The sequence below is a fragment of the Heterodontus francisci genome, chromosome 17 (assembly GCF_036365525.1).
Source record: "Heterodontus francisci isolate sHetFra1 chromosome 17, sHetFra1.hap1, whole genome shotgun sequence".
Taxonomy (NCBI): domain Eukaryota; kingdom Metazoa; phylum Chordata; class Chondrichthyes; order Heterodontiformes; family Heterodontidae; genus Heterodontus; species Heterodontus francisci.
The window spans coordinates 24,531,520-24,549,653 of NC_090387.1; the positions used below are offsets into that span (position 1 = coordinate 24,531,520).

At 41.5% G+C, this 18,134-nt stretch overlaps 1 protein-coding gene across 1 annotated transcript in view; it reads left to right on the forward strand.

The window, feature by feature from the left end:
• The window catches only part of mlycd (malonyl-CoA decarboxylase), a 50,679-nt gene that overhangs the window by 12,373 nt on the left and 20,172 nt on the right, over positions 1-18,134 (forward strand). The window contains exons 2-3 of the mRNA XM_068049164.1: positions 16,197-16,309; positions 17,140-17,296. Coding sequence (XP_067905265.1) covers positions 16,197-16,309; positions 17,140-17,296 — 270 coding nt within the window. The remainder of the gene's footprint in view (positions 1-16,196; positions 16,310-17,139; positions 17,297-18,134) is intronic.

Consider the following 18,134-nt stretch of genomic DNA (forward strand, 5'->3'; position numbering starts at 1 on the left):
CCCACTGATATACCACGTGCCCACTGATATACCACGTGCCCACTGATATACCACGTGCCCACGCGATATAAATATGCAGATAGGGATATAAAAGAGCAGAGGAAAAGATAAGTAGAACAGTTTGAGGCAATATCTTGTTACTGTTTCTCGAGGTTGCTGTAGTCCTCAATTGAAGATATCGTCTTACATTTCATTAGGACCCAGTAGTCGTCGTAAAACCTTGTTCACATAGGAAACCTTTGAGTTTCGTGTGTTTTCAGAAGATTCAGTTCCGTGGGAAGAGATGGACGCAGGCAGACAGGAGAGGAGATGTTCTCAGTCCATGAGCACATGGCATTCTGTCTTCAAAATCCTTTGTTGGAAATTCAAATTCTCTGCAACAGCCAGTTAGTCATCTGACTAAAACTGATCTGACCACTTCTGTGTATTGGGAAGCAACTGCTGGATCCCCATTGTTTTAACATTGTCTGGTACTATGCAAATATCCTTCCAGTCAGGGCTTGCAATTTTAAGTTTTTGATCATGTGGCAAAATACTGTGTGCCTCAATCATGGCAGGTGGGGAATTTGCCTGACACCCTTCAAGATGGCAATTGATGCTAGTGACCTGGAGATTGGTACAGTTCTGTTACAAGACGATGAGTCAGGCATAGAAAGGCCAGTGAGATACTTTTCCAAAAAGCTAAATAGACACCAAAAAAAAATTCAGCTGTGGAAAAAGAAACCCTGGGCTTATTATTGGCTTTTGAGCATTTTGATGTCTATGTCCGCCACAACTACAGAGAGACAATGGTATATACTGATCATAACCCCCCAGCCTTTGTGGAAAAATTAAAATTCACGAATGCCAGACTATTCCGGTGGAGATTACTATTACAACCTTATCACTTAAAGATGATCCACATTGCGGGAAATCGAATTGCGGATGCTTTGTCTAGAACCTAACTTTAAGTTATCCAATGCAAAGATGGTACAAAGCCAAACTGTATTAACTACAGGTTAAGAGTGAATGAGAATGAGTGTGTAAATGTGTTTTAATAATTTTCATCTTTTTTACACTTTGTAATGAAACGCATTTAAAAATGGCGTTTCATTCTGCCAAGGGTGGAAGTGTTACGAAAGTGCTTCCACTTTTTTTTTTTGAGGACTTGCATTAAAACTGAGCAGATTACATGGATTTTTTTTTTACCAAGTTCACCTGAAGGACACTTGAGATGTTTTTTGAAAACCATTTGTGCTGGAAACCACCTGTGCTTTGGGCTTAGTAAACAACGGAACCCTTGGTGGTCTCCGGAAAATTGGTTACAGAGAAGACACATGTGTTTTATGGCGGTCAGGAGGTCGACTGTCTGTTTGGGGTTTGAATATTATTTTCGGTGCAGTTGGGGTATGAATTGTTTGAAGACAGTTGGTGTTTTTCCTGCCAAGGAAAATGTAACTACCCAGCTCACCTCTTTCTCTACCTCTTTGAAGAAATCCTGCAAAAATCCAATATGAGAGAGCTAAAATCCTCAGTGCTGCATACCTCCTGAGAAGCTGAAAAAAAAATCCTGCGATTCAAGTGTGTGCTGGCAAAAAATCCTGATGCCACATTTCTCCTAGAAAGCCTACTAGAATAATTCTCGACATTTCCAGAACGGACTGCTTCTGAAATGATCCCAGTGACCTGTCTCCGTATACACAGACGCCAGACCAAAAAAAGGGACAACTGACTTCCTTCTGTATCGTAACTTTTTTTTGTCAAGAATTTGGCCAAAGTATTTTTTTTTTTGTCTCTCTTTTGTAACCTCTGCAGAGAGAATTTCCAGAGTGTGTGTGTAATTGGAGGATTTTTAAAAAAAGGAACTTCCATATTTCAATCTGTTAATGCTTTGCATCGTTACTGGTTACGTCTTGTTTTATAATAAACTGATGATTTTGTTTATTAAAGAAACCTGGTTGGTGTATTTTATTCTGGGATATAAAAGAAAATAGGGTATATGAAAAGACAGTGCACTCATTCTGCCTCAGTCGTAACAATACACAGCAATTGCTTTTAACTAGGCTGTAATCAATACAGGAGAACATATTTGAGTGAGTGCTACATGTGGAATAATAGCATCTGCAATGTGTTACAGGGAAGCTGGTTACAAAATAATATTGTATTATAGGTTGAGACGATGGTGTAAGTCACTCGAGTCAATTTTCAGCATCCATTTCACCTGAGATGTGTTCCTGAAGTGAACACACCCCCCAGAGGGCTCTCTTTCTTTAGTTTTTTGAGTTTATAACTGTTAGGAATGTCAGTGATGGATGTTGTTCTCCACTGATCAAATCACATGAATTTATTGGTGTCTTGCACTGCCGTTTGAACTGCAGTGAAATTACGTGTCTTCAGTTCGATATCATGGCTCACATCCAAGGCCAAGCTTGGAGGGAACGTTCTCTCCTCCCGTGTAGTATGTGTGCAACTTCTCTAACACAAGTAATAGGAGCAGGAGTAGATTATATGGCCCATCGAGACTGCTCTGACATTCAATACGATCAGGCTGATCTTGGGCTTCAGTTCCACTTTCCTGCCCGCTCCCCATATCTCTTGATTCCCTGCGAGACCAAAAATCTATCTATCCCAGCCTTAAATATATTCAATGATGGAGCATCCACAACCCTCTTGGGTAGAGAATTCCAAAGATTCGCAACCCTTTGAGTGAAGTAATTTTTCCTCAACTCAGTCCTGAATGATTGGCCCCTGACCAGTGGGAACAATCTCTCAGCTTCTACCCTATCAAGCCCTTTCAGAATCTTGTATGTCTCAATTAGATCGCCTCTCATTCTTCTAAACTGCAGGGAATATCAGCCCAATTTACTCAGCCTCTCATCATAAGACAACCCCCTCATCCCAGGGACCAATTTAGTAAATCTTCGCTGCACTACCTCCAGTGTAACTATATCCTTTCTTAAATGTGAAGACCAAAACTGCACACAGTATTCTAAGTGCGATCTCCCCGAAGCCCTGTCCAATTTTAGTAATACTTTATTCCTGTACTCCAAACCCCTTGCAATAAAGGCCAACATGCTATTTGCCTTATACCTGCATCAGGTACAATGTAATTTCATAGTGAAGTGCAGAATGGGAGAATTCTAACTCTTGTAATTTTTAGGAAGAGAATAAGAACCTAGGGAAACTCAGAATTGGGTTGTGAAGATTATAACACAACATTTCTGAAGAACGTTGGTGTTACCATTTTGCTTCCTCACAGATTCATAAATGAAATATGAAACTGAAATATGAGACTTTATGGAAGCCTTTATACATCATTGTCAGACCAAGTCTCAAAACTTCGAAAATAGTTACACTCCGGATAGCTGAGCACACAGCAGATGCCACTGGTTAATTCCACTAGAATGTGAAAGGTGTGTTTTTAGACTTGTAAGGCTGCCCAGGCAAAGGGTGCAAGTCGCAGGTTGTGGCCAGTAGTTTCGGAACAGAAGAATAGAATGGATGTGTATTGGGATGAAGCGTAACCAGCTTTCTTGCTCCATTACTGACTAGCTGGTCTGACAAGGAATTAGTCTGTGGCAGTACTGTTGCCTAGGTTTGTACTATGTGGTAGTTTATTTCGTTTATTCTTTGGTAGCATGAGCTTCTTGATGCTAATTTTCACTTTCTTGATATTCTAGAGGAATCTGGTGATCTCGTTCATATCTAAATTTTTGATACCTGTACAGTTGTAATGTGAGTTTCTGGAATACTGATTATCCTTTACAGTGAGATTGGGAGGAATGTCAACAAAAAGATTTCTAAGATGTGTTTGTGTTCCCAGAGCATTGGCTGAGTAAATGTTTCAATCCCCAGAGTTTATATTGATTCCTAGATATTGAAATCCCACTGGTGCCTCTTTGAAGGAGTTTTATTTTGCTCACCAGAATTTTGTATGTCTACGTGCAAGACTCCCATTTTGTGGAGCTGTTTTATATCCAGATGGCTGAGTCTTTTAATCGTTGTTTTTTGGGAATGAAGGTGACTTCAAGAACCTGAAGTGTCGAGGAAGATGTTGCCTGGTTTGTGAATTTCTTTTGGAAATTCTTCTGTGGTGAGGTGAAATAGCTTATCGCTTGTGAAACTGAAGCCTGAATCAGCTACTGTGGTTATGGAGTATAATGGAGTTTACCAGTTGCTAAATATTTATCCATATTCCATTTACGAGCCTCCATTTTGTGTCTCCAGAATGAATTTGTTTTAATTTTTTCTCTTTTTTTTTTTCTCCTCTTTCTCTTGCTTCCGGCACTGTAGAAGTTTGGCCTTGGATTATTCTAATTAGTAGATGTCAAAAAAATCCTCTGCAGTTCAGTATGTTTTCTGATTTAAACCTATCCATCTGAATTTTGAACTACCTCTGCAGTTTTACAGGCCATGATTTACTTTGGCTTTCTGACATATTCACTGTGAGCTGCTATAAGGTGTCGGCATCTAAATGGGCTACAGATTAGTTTTCTTTGAGCTTTTGCATTCTTAATCTTGCCCTGTCGTTTGATGTTATAGATTTTCCTAAAGCAGTTGATGTGAAATGCATCTGAAAATAGTTCACCTTGTTTGCTCATAGGTGTATCTTGTCCATAAAGCGAGGCAAGAATGGCACATGGCTTATAACAAGGACACCTGAGTTGACTTGGAAATGTTTGCTTTTTCTAAACCTGACAGAGGCTTGAAGACTTGGCGGAGTGTACGTTATTAGTTTTGCTGCTTTGCAAGTAGAGTTATTATCGTCATGTTTTTTGCCATACCAAGATAGATGAATTCCAGTACTGATCTAATTTATCTTCAGCTAATTTTACAGCTTGAACATTTGTGTGTTTTTAATTCTCTGACTGGTTTCTGTGTTGATAAATTCAGATTTCTGTGCATTTTGATGAATTTGTTAAAAACACTGCTGTTGCTACAGATGTTGAGGTTTGGAATGCTACATTGCTTGCATAACCTACATCTTCAATCAACATGTCACCCAGTTTGAAATACAGTTTTAATGACTATCTGGTTGGCTTCCTAATGTATGTAGCTACACAGAATGTAACTATAGATAAGACATAACCTTGTTTAGTGGTATTGTGAATAAGAAGCCATTTTGCAGCTTTATTTTCATGCAGCCAACTCACCAACACACTCCTGGCCGGACTCCCATGTCCTACCTACCGTAAGTTTGAGGCCATCTAAACTCTGTTGCCTGTGTCTGATCCCGCACCAAGTCTCATTCACCCATCAGCTCTGCGCTTGCTGAACTGCAATGGCTCAATTTTTAAAATACTCATTTTTTTCAAATCACTCCATGACCTTGTTTTTTTGTAATCCTCTCCAGCCCCATAACTGTCCAGACATCTGTGCTCCTCCAATTCTGGCCTCTTGAGCACCTCCTGATATTTTTTTTGTCACTCCACCATTGTCCTTCAGTTACCAAGGCTCTAAGCTCAGGAATTCTCTCCCTAAATCTTTCTGTGTCTCTTTCCTCCATTAAAATGCTCCTTAAAACCACCCTCTTTGATCAAGCTTTTGGTCATCTGCCCTAATACCTCCTTATGTGGCTCAGTGTAAAATTTTGCTCCTGTGAAAGCACCTTGGGACATTTTATTATATTAAAGGTGCTATATAAACAGCTACAAGCTGTTCTTGTAACTTGGTATCCTTCTAAAGCTATTCATAATTAGAGTTCTTCAAAGATGGTCTGTACTCTGTAAGCGTGAGAAAAAGTTTCTCTATAGATTTAAAATCTGCTAATGCCGCACACTGTTCTGATTATCGCTGCAGCCGCCATTTTTAGACCCAGGCCTAAGCTGGGAGTGCAAAACAGTCATTCCGATGCAGCTTGAACTCTTAATATTAGTCTGCCTTGGCTGGCAGCAAGGAACATAAGGTGGGGAGGGGGAAATCCCAGGGAGGCATTGGGCCAGATTTCCTTTGCTGGGTCACTTTGGCTCCATTACTTGTAAAATTGATTGAAGCATGCACTGCACACACTCCAACCAGTTTGAACCTAAAATGGCAATCGGGGTGGGGGGAGGGTGTCCTCAGACTCATCTATTTGCATATTACCAATGGTCGACCATCTGAAACAGGCAGTTACTTTTTGCCCTTGCCACTTTTCAAGTTGCAGCTGGCCACATTGTTGGAAATAATGGGACGATAAGTCTAGACCCCATTTTCAGGCTGTTACTGCCCTGTTAATGCAGGCCAAACAAGTAAAAGTTGATGTAATTATGTGAGAATTTGTTTTAGTGCTACCTCGAGAAAATCGCTTAAAGAGCCAGAATTCTTAAAACTCAATCGGACATGAAAAATGTTACTTGACGTTTCAAAGAAAGCCATCAAATCATAAAGGTAGAAGAGCACTGTCAGTGGGCGTAGTAAAAGCTGTAACAGGATACTAAAAAGTAGAAACAAGAAAAGAAAAAACATTTGGAGATAGGAAAGTAACTATGCTGGTGTTACTTGCCAACAGGTGAATTACCTTTTTTTTTAAAAAGCTTGTGAGGTATGAAGGCATTGGAGAAAGTGCAGAAAAGATTCACGAGAATAGTTCCAGGGATAAGGAACTTCATTTACAAAGGTAGATTGGAGAGGTTGGGACTGTTTTCTTTGGAAAAGAGGAGATTTGGAAGTGGTATTCAAAATCGTGAAGGGTCTGGACAGAGTAAACAGGGAGAAACTGTTCGAAATCGTGAAAGGATCAAGAACGAGAGGGGACAGATTTAAGGTAACTGGCAAAAGAAGTAATGGCGACATGAAAAACCTTTTCACACAACGAGTGATTAGGATCTGGAATGCACTCCCAGAGAGTGTGGTAGAGGCAGGTTCAATTGAGGCATTTAAAAGGAAATTAGATAGTTACTGAAAAGGAAGAATGTACAGAGTTATGGGAGAAGGCAGGGGAATGGCACTAAATGAATTGCTCACTCAGAGAGCTGGTGTAGGCACAGTGGGCTGAATGATGACCTGTGCTATAACAATTCTGTGATTTTCTTTTTAAAGTCGATAAACATTAACACCAAGTATATATTTTTATTATGTATTATATACACAATAACATTTTAATTTTGTGAACAGTGATCACCCAGTCATCTGCTGGCACTAGAAGCAACAGGAAACTCTTCTGCAACGTGTGTTGCTTTGCTTTGTCTTGAAAGGTACGTTGCTGTGGACATTCCATCCTGTAGAACCCTGCAGTTCATTGAACCCTGATGGCATCCCAAGAGAAACATCGATGGTTTCTACGACTGAGGCCTTGTGTATGCTATTTAGTTAGCTGTTTCATCTCAGACTAACTACTGGATAATTGTAAGCATGAGGAAATCATGTGGCTGGAAAGACAGAAATGCATTCCCTTGTGTTCAGACATTAGCCTAATAGATCAGTGTTCATAGAATTATACAACAGAGCAGGAGGTAATTTTACCCAATGTATCTATGCCTGCTCTTTTGACAGAGCTATCCAATTCTTCCCACTCCTGCTCTTTCTCCATTGCCCTGTAATTTTTGTGCTTTTCATGTATTTGTCCAATTCCACCACCCTTTCAAGCAGTGCATTCCATATCATAACTTGCTACACAAAAAATTTGCCCTCATCTCCTCCCCTCTGTTTCTTTTGGCAATTATCTTAAATTTGTCTCTTCTGGTTACTGACCCACCCACCAGTGGGACCAGTTTCTTCTTACAGTGGATGTTGTCTACGTGGATTTTAGTAAGGCATTTGACAAGGTCCCGTGTGGCAGACTGTTCAGAAAAGTAAAAGCCCGTGGGATACAGAGGAATGTGGCGAGTTGGATCCAAAATTGGCTCATGACAAGAAACAAAGGGTAATGGTTGATGGATGTTTTTGCGAATGAAGGCGGTTTCCAGTGGCGTTCCACAGGGCTCCGTGTTGGGTTCCCTGCCGTTTGTGGTATGTATTAATGATTTGGACTTAAATGTGGGAGGCATGATTGGAAATTTGCAGATGATACAAAAATTGACCATGTAGTTGATAGTGAAGAGGATAGCTGTGGACTCCAGAATGATATCAATGGTTTGGTTGAGTGGGCGGAAAAATGGCAAATGGAATTCAATCCGGAGAAGTGTGAAGTAATGTATTTGGGGAGGGCAAACAAAGAAAGGGAATACATAATAAAAAGGAGGATATTGAGAGGACTAGTGGAAGTGGGAGACCTTGGAGTGTATGTCCACAGGTCCCTGAAGGTGTCAGGACAGGTAGATAAAGTGGTGAAGAAAGCCTATGGAATGCTTTCCTCTATTGGCTGAGGTGTAGAATACAAAAGCAAGGATGTAATGCTGGAACTGTATAAAACACTGGTTAGGCCATAGCTGGAGTATTGCATGCCGTTCTGGTCACCACAGTCCAGGAAGGACATAATTGCTCTGGAGAGAGTACACAGGAGATTTAAAAGAATGTTGACAGGGCTTGAAAATTGCAGCTATGTGGAAAGATTGGATAGATTAGGATTGTTTTCCTTGGAACAGAGGAGGCTGAGGGGGTGACTTAATTGAGGTGTACAAAATTATTAGGGGCCTAGATAGAGTAGACAAGAAGGACCTGTTTCCCCTAGTGGAGAGGTCATTTACCAGGAGGCACCGATTTAAGGTGATTGGTAGAAGGATTAGAGGGGACATGAGGAAAAACTTTTACACCCAGAGGGTGGTGAGTGTCTAGAATTCGCTGCTCAGAATGGTGGTACCTGGACCTGCACCTGAAGTGCTGTAACTTGCAAAGCTACTGACCAGGTGCTAGAAGGTGGGATTAGATTGGGCGGCTAGTTTTTTTCAACCAGTGTAGACACGAAGGGCTGAATGACCTCTTTCTGTGCCGTAACTTTTCTATGGTTATTTACTCTATCAAAACCCTTTATAATTTTAAATGCTGCCATTAAATTTCCCCTTGACCTCCCCTGCACTAAGAAGAACACTCTCAACTTCTCCAGTCTCTCCATAGAACTGAAGTCCCTCATCCCTAGTATCATTTCTAGTAAATCTCTGCTCTTTTTCCAATCCTTTTATTTTAAAAGGGTCATTAAAATAAGAAGGTAACTGGAAAATTTAGGCTTTGGTATTGTGTAGTTTTGCCATAAACTTATAAAGCTCTTGATGTCTACTAAACTACTAAGCATTAAATATATTCATCTTTGTTCTACATCTGCAATGCCAATTGATTGTATGCCTAACCACATCACTGATGGCGCTAATCTACGAACTATATGATGATTCTTCTCTCAGCAAGACTTTATTTATGTATCAAAGAAAAGAGTATCTCTGTCAATGCATCTATGATACTTGCTGTAGAATCTGCTGCAAGCTGAGAGTAGAATATCAAAATATTATTAACTGTAAATGTAAATCGTTCACCCTCCTTTTACTGAATGAATAAAAATGTGAGATTGCAATGAAACTTTGCTATTCTACGGATCATGGGTCAATTATAGCCATTCACACATTGGTCTTGTCTTTAGTTTTGAAATGAATCACATGATGGTGTGCTTTATCAGAGTGCTGAAAGTTTTTTGTAGATATTGTATGAATTTACAAAGTTGAACCCCTGGAGTAAACCCTACACCAACAGAAATTGAATTGGGTTTATAGTCATGCATGATGATTCTCCCAGTGCAACCCTAGAAAATATGGAAGAAATATTGGTTTAAAGTGATGAAAGAAATGGTCTTTATTCTTGTTTTCAAAGCAAAGTGATGGATGTGCAGATTCATTGAAGAATGTTAGGAAAGCATTGCAGAACTACAGGGGCTTTTAAGACTTTGTGATTTATGTTTGTCTTTTTGATGAGGTCAAGGTAGATTGAAAAATATGGACATGCCAGCACTTGTGCACTTTTAATATAGTCCTCATTTCAAGTGTAAATATCAGATGCTGTATCTCTGGCACACAATTCAAAGGTGCCTATTGAAATGGTAGGGAAGATCAGCAAATTCTTAATTTATTGTGAGCCTTTATAGTTGCTAACTGGTGGAAAGCTTGAATTGTTAAAACAAATTAAAATGTTATTGACTACATTTAAATTAAGCTGGCTAATCTGTTTTATTGGTCACTGATGATTCAGTCTGTGTTTTTTCAAACTGATTTATTATTCCATTCGTTTGCGTTACAGAAACCATGCAGAAAATCAAATTGTTGATACAGTATGTTACAATCCTTTTTAGTCACATTGTTACTCTGTCTGCAGTTATATTGCAGTTGCCAATCTGAAGTGTATTTGCCAACTGGGGATATGCACTCAGCAGAGGTTTGTTGCGCTGCAGACTGGCTTCAATCTCACAAGCACTGAGATACATTAACAATGTGCATCATCAAAGCACTATTAACTGTGAACCTAAATAATTCATCCTGCATGAATCACTGAAAGACCACGTGCGAGAGATTGCAATGAAGAACTCTTCTCCACAGGAGCTTATTTTTATGGTTACTAAGGCAACCGTTAGCATTTAAAAATGTTCCATGTAAAGTTTTGAAAGTTCCTAAAGGCTCAACAACATTTTTTAAAAAGCAGCTGTGTACCATGCTGGAGTTATACTGTAGTTGGTGTGAACTCAAAGCGATGTAGAGGATTCTCACACCACTTGGTTTTAATGTACTTAAGTGTCAGAACAGCTGTTTTGCCACTTTTTACACAAACATATCTGGAACCCTTTGATTCAAAGCAAAACTTTCAGAACCCATATTGCCAAGACTTTTTTCTTATTTAAAAAATTCAAAATTACTGGCCTCAGTAAATGTATATCTTTTGTTAACATAATGGTTTTTGTTTGTGGAAGATCATATTTCCATCATTTATTAACTTTCCAAGTGGTATAACTTTCCAAGTGGATATTTTCATTTTCATCAAATATATCTACTGACTGTCAGAAATAGTAACCTCAACTTTCCCAGCAGTGAGATTGAGATATACTTTGGCACTGTTCATATCCTTTACAGCAAAAGTTTACTTCTAATGAAAAATCAAAGACCTAAGAAGTTGAGCTGAATTTTCATGTCGTGCCGGGGGCAGGAACGGAGGTGGGGTGGGGGGAGTGGTGAAAATATCTGCGCCAGCACTGACTAGTTGCGCCATGGCAGCCCTGCAATCCCGCCTGATCTATTAATGCCAATTAACATTGTTAAAGAGCTCATTAAGGGCCATGTTCTGATTTTGACGGGTGCATGGACTACACAGGGAATTTGCTGGGCAACATGAAAGGGTGAATGGCGCAGAGGGGTCTCGGCCATTGGGAAACAGATCCAGTGGCTCAGCGCAGGTGGCAGGAAGAGTGGGCAGTAAGCGCTTAGGCAGTGGAGGGGGTTGTCACCCTCCTGGCATTGTGGGGGCATAGGAGGGGGCAAGGCTGCCAATCACAATTGGGGAGCCACCTGAGCACAAGGAAGGCCGCAGCTAGCAATAGGGGCACGACTCAAAAGTTTTGGGTCCAGTGACGATGAGGAACAACCCCCTCAGCAGGAAGTACAGAGCCTCAGGCATCAGGAGGGCAGAGGAGAGGGACAAGGGGCAAGAATGACACAGAGGCCATACCCCAGAGATCTATGCCCTTAGCGCTGAAGACCTTACATCTTGCAGCACTGCTTGCCATGCCTGGCAGTAGCCTTCAAAGTCACTGTGGCCTTGACCACCTTCGTTTCTGGCTCCTTCCAAGGATAAACTGCAGACCTTGGTGGCAACTCTGAAATGGCTGCCCACCACTGTGCATCTTGCAGTTCACAGTGCTATTTGCCAGAGCTAGACAGTACATTCATTCAATTACAGACAGATGCAGTTTCACAGGCACAGAGGGCAGTGGATTTCTCCTCCATTGCTGGACTTCCCCAGGTGCAGGGGACAAGATTAGGACAGGTTTAGATGAGGTAGATAAAGAAAAGCTGTTCCCATTAGCTGATGGTACAAGGAATAGGGGGACACAGATTTTAGGTTTTGGGCAAGAGATGCGTGGGTGTAAGAAAGAACTGTTTTATGCAGTAAGTGGTAATGACCTGGAGCTGGCTGCCCACGAGGGTAGTGGTAGTGGAGATGATGAATGATTTCAAAAGAAAATTGGATGTGAACTTGCAGGGCTAGAGGGATAGAAGAGTGTGGTGAGGGACTACTGCCCTCTATGGTCAATGCCGGTTGCTCCTGTTCATTCGAAGCTGCATGTTTCAGTGCTGGCAAGTCCTCAGCAGCATTATGGCTCTGAGCATTCTGAGGGGCCACACACCTCCGATATTCAGGAGCATCATGTGCCCTGAGGCTCCTCAGCTGGTGTGTCTGCTGGAGGGTGAATAACCTGAGGCTTTTCCTGATGGCTGAGGTTGCACTCACTTTGCCAGAGCTGTTCAGGTCATTGAACCTCCTCCGGCACTGGATCCAACTTTTTCACACCACCCTTTTATGCTGACTGTTAGATGTCTCCATCCAGAAATGCTTAGTCTGGGTTGATGGTCTCTTCCTGCTACCCTGTGGGAAGAGGACCTCCTTCCTGTCCCTTACAGCCTACATGGGGACCTCAAAGCCTGCATTAGAGAATCGACAGGCTGCCCTGCCCTGGGTTCCAGGCCTTTGGCTTTCCTGAACTATTCCAAGTTGCACTGAATCTAATAATATCTTGTAAACTGAAGCAACAGCACTGAAACGGCAGCAACAGTAATCTGAGTCTGTCAGGGAATTTACTTATAAACCTCTTTTAAGTATTATTACATTTACGAGAACTGCAGCGATGAAAATACAGAAACAAACTGAAGAGTCATAAAAGATTAGAACAATTTTAAAAGACTGGTACATTTACTGTCAACAAGTTACCTAACCCATATCAACACCATGTCTACTAGAACTAAAACCAATTAACCCCGTCTACCTGGATGTGAACTACACACAAAATGAACTAAGACAAAGGCACTCCCAGACCCTATGTCTTCAACTTTCTTTCACCACAATAGTGTGTGAACAGCCCTCATATTATCAAAATGGGACCGTCAGAAGCTATTTTACAGCCCATCAGGAACTGAAACCTAGGCCAAAATTTTACATTTCCCCCCCCCCCCCCCCCCGCGACCGCACCCAGGGAGCAGACTGGATGTGGGGTGGGGATGGGCATTAAATCAATTTGGGGGGAGAGTACCATTTCCATTGCCAACCTGCCCCCACTGCCATTTTACCAGCAACGGGTAAGGTTGAAAACTGCCTGCCTGTTCCAGGCCAATTGAGGCCCTTAAGTGGCAAATTAATTGCCACTCAAGGGCCTCCGTTGCCACTAGTATATTACCAGCGGTGCTCGGACACTATACCAGCTGAAGAGGCCGCCTGGTAAAATCTGGCGGCCTCCTTTGTGGGCTTAGATGTCTCTCTCTTGATCAGGCACCCTGTGCCCAGGAAGGGCCAACCCTGCTGCACAAGCTGCCCCCAGCTGAAGCACCTCGCCCTGCCTTTATAATCAACCCCCGCCACCCGCCCCCCCCACCCCGGGCAAGGCCGGAAACCCCACTCGCCTTTCAATGTTAGCATCCGTCTTGCTCTTCTGGCTGGGTGCCAGTGGTGCTGTTGGGACTGAGGTGCTACTGGCCATCTGATTGGTGGCACCTCCTGGAGGCGGGGCTTCCTGCCTCAGAGGGGTGGAAGTCCCAACAATGGCCAATTAAGGGCCTGGACCATGCAAAATTGTTGGGCTCACCCCCAACTTTTCAGCCGGTGGGTGGTGCCTCCGTCACAATGTAAAATTTTAGTCGCATGGGCAAAACTAATACTTAATGAGTTTATCTTTTAATGTAATAGTTTTGAAGAGCAAAAGGGTCTTTTCAGTTTAGAACATCAGTCACCCACATCAGTCTGGCTTCCCCAGCCACACGGTCAACATTGAAGGCCATTCTCCAATTCGAGCACCAAGCTGAGAGAGACCAGTTCCAGCTAACATTTGAACCCTGCTGAAACAAGTTGAAAGGCAACTGCAGCAGAGAAAAGAGAGTACCTTTTAAACCACTTCTCCACCTACAAAAACTGAACTAAGAATATCAGCACCGTCTTCAGCAACTCAGCAAATACAAGACAACCAGCAAACAGGCCTGCAACTTTAAAAACACACACATTGAAATATGTAAGTTCCCTTTCTAAATTAGCTGTACACACACACTAGTTTAAAAAAAAGTTTTCTCTGCAGAGATCTGCGCAGTGGTTAGCACCGCAGCCTCACAGCTCCAGCGACCCAGGTTTAATTCTGGGTACTGCCTGTGTGGAGTTTGCAAGTTCTCCCTGTGTCTGCGCGGGTTTCCTCCGTGTGCTCCGGTTTCCTCCCACAAGCCAAAAGACTTGCAGGTTGGTAGGTAAATTGGCCATTATAAATTGCCACTAGTATAGGTAGGTGGTAGGGAAATATAGGGACCGGTGGGAATGTGGTAGGAATATGGGATTAGTGTAGGATTAGTATAAATGGGTGGTTGATGGTCGGCACAGACTCGGTGGTCTGAAGGGCCTGTTTCAGTGCTGTATCTCTAAAACTAAAACTAAACTAAAACTCACCTTCCTAGAGGATCCCACAGGTTTTTCCTGAAACAAGACGTTTTCACCTTGAACTCTGAACACCTCTTGCCCTTTCCCTCCTGTCTTCTCTTGAGTGAATGCGTGCCTGGGTGGTGTTACGAACATTTTAGGTGAATATTATTCAATAAATAATTTTCTGTTAAAAACCTACGTGACAACCTATCACTGTCTGTTTATTTGGCAAACAAAACATAGAGACTGAAACACTAAACAAAAACGCTATGGTCAGTTGGGAGGTGAACAGTGGAAACCAACCTGCCATCACCCACCTCGTCATAACAATGTTATAATTAAATGTTACTTATCTATGTGAAATGTATATGCGCATGTGTACATATGTAACCGAAATATAAAAAGCAACAAATTAGATAAATGCTCTTCAGTATTTTGCCCATAATCCTGTATTTTGATTTCTGTTTGCATTCAGATCCTTGTTTATGCAGGTTGTCCAAGAAGATAGTAGATGGGTTGAAATTGGAATAGAGTAAAATTTCAAAATTTACCAATGATACCAAATGTGGAAATGTGGCAGACAGTGAGATTGATATCAGTTGACTGCAACGATACATTGGCTAGCAGAATGGGCAGATGTAATTTAATAGATAAATGTGAGGTGATGCATTTTGGCAGAAGGGAGAGGGGATAAAATTAAATGGCACTGTTCTTGAGTGCAGAGACAGAGGGACCTGGGGGTTCATGTGCATAGATCTTTTAAGGTGGAATGACATATTGAGAGAGCAGTTAGCAAAGCATATATGGGATCTTAGGCTTCACAAATAGATGTATTGAGTACAAAAATGAAGTTATGCTGAACCTTTATAAAGCTCTGGTTAGGCCACAACTGGATTATTGCATCCAGTTCTGGTCACCACACTTTAGGAACCATGCGAGAGTGCAGAGGAGATTTACCAGAATGGTTCCTAGGATGAGGGATTTTAGCTACAAGGTTAGGTTGAAGATGTTGGGGTTGTTCTCCTTCGAACAAAGGAGGTTGAGGGGCGATTGAGGATATGACTGGAACACTCTTCCTTCAAGGGTGGTTGGAGCGGAAAGGATGAATGATTTCAAAAGGAAATTGGATGGGTACTTGAGGGAAATGAACTTGCAGGGCTACAGGGATAGAGTGGGAGAATAGGACTGATTGGGTTGCTCGAGAGAGAGCAGCATGGACGTTGTGGGCCGAATGTTCTCCTTCAGTGCCATTATGACTCTGACAGGTGTTTCTGGCCAACCTCATTGGACATTACAACTTATTTCAAGTAATGGCACCACTGCATTTATGCGCATGAACGTAATTTGTCTTGAATACAAATCTCAGGGCCCCGTGAGCATTTGCCTAAATGTAACCATCCAGCTGTGAGAAAAAATATTGGTTTAAAAAGAAACAGTACAGATCTGTTCATATTCAAATAAATTACAATTCTTTGTGTGAGTATTCCATTAGATGCTGTATTGTATAGCAGTGTAATAACATCTGATAGGGGTCCATTAGTCAAACTGTATGGTCGATTAGTAGAACACTTGGATGCGGTTTATTGTAGAAATACTGGCAATGGGGAAGACGGGGCCACCTAAAAACTGGCTACATAGCTTTACTGAATTGTTTAATCAAAAATATTCCTCAGCTTCTGAAGTTGGTCACATTTGTTCACTAACTTTGTGTTATATCTTAGGAAATGAATGGAATATTGAAGATGCTGCTTTCAGATTGGTTTTCTTTAGGATTCTTAAACCTGGAGCGTATCACCTGGCAGTCCTCTTGTGAACTGCTGCAGAAAATTAGCCAGTAAGTGTTTGTTAATTGCTTTTTGCAGTAGTTATTAAAGAAGCAATCCTACTTTGTCAGCAGACCTACAAATCAATTTTAGGTCAGCCTCAATAAAGTCGAATTTAAGTATTGATCTTATTGCAATCAAAACTGTCATCATATGGACCCAGTAGCAAATTTATGGCCAAATGATTGATGGAACGATATAGCATGGATGGAAGCCATTCAGCCCATTGTGCCTGTGCCAGCTGTTTGAAACAGCTAACCAATTAGTCCCATTCCTCTGTCCTTTCAACTCTCAAATGAAAAATGTTGAGGTGAGTGCAAGAATTAATTGAAGTCACGATGTCCTTTCATCTTTCTGTACTTTTAAATATAGGTACTGAAATAGCCTGTAAAAGAGTTTATTTGTTGGTCGACTGCAGCATACTGATGCTACGCTGACCTGCTGGAAATTGCACTGAGGAAGAGGGCAGTTTTCCCATTGTAACAGCGAATTGAGTAGGAAACCCTTCTGTGAGATTATAATGAGCCCCTAGAGTTTTAAAAAAAAAATCCCTGGATTGATTTCTGGTGCAGTGGGTGAGTTTTTAACTCATTCCACTGCTCACCCAACCAGAGTTAAAATCATTATTATTTTTAATAAATTTTTTTTCACAGAAATCTGTCTATCCAGATTGTTTTATTATTTCATACTGGACAGCATTTTAGTTTAAGATCTGATTAATTGTTAGAACTTTGAGCCAACTTTTTAATATATATATATATATATATATAGTGTGTGTGTGTTGTTTGTTTCAGTTCCAGTCCTACCGTGAGTGCAGCTTAAACCCATGTATTTCTCTCAGGTACGAGGCAGTGCATCCTGTCAGAAACTGGACAGATATTAGACGCCGAGTTGGACCTTACAGAAGGTGCTATGTTTTTACACACAATAATATGCCGCGGGAACCTCTGATCGTTCTACATGTGGCACTAACAGATGACATCTCTAAAGATATACAGGTGAGCTCATTATAGTTGTTGTTAGCCTTCTGTGCCTCTAGAACCCAGCTTTTACAAGTTAAATTGAATGTTTACCAAGATTTGAATGCTCAAAAAACACTCCAGTTAATTTCCCATTGAAAAATGTTAGCTTAGTTTCAGCTGTGGCCCACTGGTAACATTCTTGCCTCTTAGCCAGGAGGTTGTGGATTCATATCCCACTTTAGGGCCCAGAGCACAAAATCTAGATTAGTACTGAGGGAGTGCTGCACTTTTGGAGGTGTGATCTTTCGAATGAGACATTAAACCGAAGCCTTGCCTTCCCTCTCGGGAAGATGTTAAAGGATCCCATGATACTATTTTTAAAAAGAGCAGGGGAATTCTTTGAGGTAGAGTCTGAGTGTGAGAACAGTAAGGATGATGCCAGTCGACTGAGACAGGACAGAGATAGGCTAGCATAATAAGCAGATAAGTGGCAGAGGGAATTTAATCAGGGAAGTCTGAGCTGCTGCATTTTGGCATAAGGGTTAGGGAGAGCCAATATAGACTTAATAGTCTAAAGAGTGTGCAGGGACAGAGGTCCTGGGGGTTCATGTGCATAGATCTTTGAAGCTGATAGGACATAATGAGAGAGTAATTAGCAAAGCATATGGGCTTCATAAATAAAGGTATTGAGTACAAAAGCAAAGAACTTATGCTGCACCTTTATCAAGCTTTGGTTAGGCCAGAACTAGTATTGTGTCCCGTTCTGGTCACATACTTTAGGAAGGATAAGAGGGTGCAGAGGAGATTTACCAGTGCTCAGAATCTCTCTGTACAGGGAAGAGGGATTTTAGCTACAAGATTAGGCTGGAGAAGC